This window comes from Sapajus apella, unplaced genomic scaffold (assembly GCF_009761245.1).
Source record: "Sapajus apella isolate SASKATOON/1434 unplaced genomic scaffold, GSC_monkey_1.0 scaffold7, whole genome shotgun sequence".
NCBI lineage: Eukaryota > Metazoa > Chordata > Mammalia > Primates > Cebidae > Sapajus > Sapajus apella.
This window is the reverse complement of record NW_022436947.1, coordinates 32917559-32920425: the sequence shown is the minus strand read 5'-3', so window position 1 is coordinate 32920425 and position 2867 is coordinate 32917559. Positions and strand designations below refer to the sequence as shown.

The following is a 2867-nucleotide window of genomic DNA, read 5'->3' as shown; positions in this document are numbered from 1 at the left end:
GGGTTCAGGCAATTCTCCTGCCTCAGCCTCCTGAGTAGCTGGGATTACAGGCACGCACCACCATGCCCAGCTAATTTTTTGTATTTTTAGTAGAGACGGGGTTTCACCGTGTTGACCAGGATGGTCTCAATCTCTTGACCTCGTGATCCACCCGCCTCGGCCTCCCAAAGTGCTGGGATTACAGGCTTGAGCCACCGCGCCCGGCCCTGACAGACAGAATTTCTATACAGCCCTGCGGTAAGCTCTAGGGTGACTCTCCAAGAGAACGGATTCATGTCAGTTTTGTTCTCTGCGGTATCCCCAACACTAGAACGATGCCTGGCACAGAGAGGGTGTAAACTAAATATGTACTGGACAAATAAATAAGATCCTAGAAAATACTGAGGTGTTTAGAAATGAATGAGTGAGCTGAAGCCCGGTGGAGATGAATTCTGTGGTTGGTCTAATATTCTGTCTCCTCAGCCTGAGATCATTGCATTCTCCTTACTTTCAGCATCTGCTTACCTTTCACAGTTATGACCCATGGTGTAGTCCTGGCAGTTCAAGCACTCCCCAGTCACTGGGTCGCAGTCCTCGGCATGGCCATTGCACTGGCAGGGCTGGCAACTTGGAAAGCCCCAGTGCCCAGGTAAGCACCGGTCACACTGCCGAGCATACACTCCCTGGAAACAGTGGCACTGGCCAGTCACAGGATCGCAGAAGGCATTGACAGATCCTTGCAGATTGCACTCACAACCTAAAGAAACAGGCAAACAAGGAACTGCCTTGAGAAACTCATTCAGTGGAAACACGCCCCTTTTATAAGCACCCTGTCCCCAATTCAGAATGCTCATGGGTTGGTGTGATCAGCTTCAGGAGGGAGGCATCACCTCTGCAGTGATGGAACCCTGCCAGGATGGCTGAGTTCAACTGAATGAATGCATAACAATGCTTTTGAGGTACCTACGTTTGCATCCACTGGGGCCAAAGCCAAAGGTTCCAGGTGCACATCTGTTGCAGGTTCTTCCAACCACATTGGGGCGGCACTGGCACTGGCCTCCATTGGGGTCACACACGGAACTTAACGAGCCCTGAGGGTCGCATTCGCAAGCTGCAGGTGAAGAGAGGCCAGAACACATGACACACAGCAGCACATCATCAGGCTGTCCCTGATCCTTTCTCTTTTACTACTTTGGTTTATTCAGAATTCTGGTTTAAAACATTCTCATCCCTATGATGAGCAGAAGGGAAGAAAGGGGAGGCAGAGTTGGCAGATCAAAGCAGTTTTTCTAGGCAGGAGGTCATTCACATTTTCTCCCCTTGCCTTCAAAGCTCAAATATCACAGGACATTAGACCAAAGCCCAGTGACCTTCAGAGGTTGGTCTGACCTCTCAAAGAGAAATTATACATTTCAGTTACCTGATGCTTCTCTGATTCCATTCCCCACTCCCTACCCTGCTTATAGAAATGCTTTATCCTCAGGGACTTTTCCCCTGGCCACCTGTTATTTGCCTATTTCTTGAATATCGATTCCATCTTTAGTGGTGCTCTATCACTGAAATATTACTTAAAAAGGTAAAGACAAACTGTGACTGAGACTCCGTTTTCCTTGTGCTGCCGAGCACAGGGCTATGGGGCGTGCACTCCACTGCACTTTGTGTGCCAGGTATACCCAGAGCTGGAAACGGCAGCTGCCTACCCAGGCCCGTCTGGTGTAGCAGGGCAGAAATGCTAAAGATGATGCTTCTGCAAACATCAGTCATCGGTGTTTTCACAACGCTTCTGCTGTTCTCCAGACATCGGTATCTCTGAAAGGTTTCCCAGGCACTGTTGGTGACCACCCCATCTCCTGAACCTCCCACGGTGAAGATGTCCAGTGATTTACAGTACGGCATGAGAACAAGCTGTGAAAAAATGAGAACAGCCAGACATCCTTAGAGTGGTGCCCCTCTAAGGTATAAACCTTCCTATTCCTAAATACTCTGGCAGGAAATCTTAGCTATTTTACACAGCCTGGTGGCTTTTGAAATGCGATTTGTTTTTATTTTAGAGATGGGGGTCTTGCTTTGTTGCCCAGACTGGTCTTGAATTCCCGGCCTCAAGCAAGCCTCCTGCCTCAGCATCCTGAAGTGTTGAGATTACAGGTGTGAGTCACTAGGCCCAGTGAAATGCTATTTCTAAAAGACATTTTATACTTTTAGAAGGAGTAAATCCTTTCCACGGGGTGGAGTATAAGCAAAGTAACCTCAGAGGCAAGAAAGAATGATGCTGCTTACGCGCTGGCCTCAGTACTTCCCCTCAACAAAACACCCTGGGAGCAGCTGGACACTTTCCGCTCAGGCTTTCCTGCCTATGCCGGAAGCGATCTCGCACTTACAGAATCGATCAGCGTGTAAGGGCTTTCCACATCGCTATCAGAGGAGGTGTATTGAGGCAGCTCCAACCTCACCGTGTAGTTCACTCCCTTCTCAAAGCACACCGGCCGAGGAAGGACGACATATCTGATCCCAAATAAAAAAGAAAGACAACAACAAAGTCAACCTTCATGCATCCAAAAAAATAAAAATTAAAAACAAAGCTTTGCATCGATAATTCCAAACGAAAAAAGTCAGCAGTCAATGTCTCAATCTGAAATGGTGGCTTCAAAACTCACACAATGTTAGAAAACTATGGCTGGGGGTGGTGGTTCATGCCTGTAATCCCAACACTTTGGGAGGCCAAGGAGGGCAGATCACGAGGTCAAGAGTTCAAGACCAACCTGACCAACACAGTGAAAACCCATCTCTACTAAAAACACAAAAATTAGCCAGGTGTGGTGGCATGCATCTGTAATCCCAGCTACTCAGGAGGCTGAGGCAGGAGAATCACTTGAACTGGGGAGGTGGAG

At 48.3% G+C, this 2867-nt stretch overlaps 1 protein-coding gene across 2 annotated transcripts in view; it reads right to left on the bottom strand.

Moving 5' to 3' along the window:
• LAMB1 (laminin subunit beta 1) overlaps positions 1 to 2867 on the bottom strand; it is a 94935-nt gene that overhangs the window by 43173 nt on the left and 48895 nt on the right. For both annotated transcript variants that reach the window (XM_032276303.1, XM_032276302.1), the window contains 4 exons: positions 2358 to 2481; positions 1680 to 1884; positions 947 to 1090; positions 505 to 736 (listed from right to left, as the gene is read on the bottom strand). In XM_032276303.1, coding sequence (XP_032132194.1) covers positions 505 to 736; positions 947 to 1090; positions 1680 to 1884; positions 2358 to 2481 — 705 coding nt within the window. The remainder of the gene's footprint in view (positions 1 to 504; positions 737 to 946; positions 1091 to 1679; positions 1885 to 2357; positions 2482 to 2867) is intronic.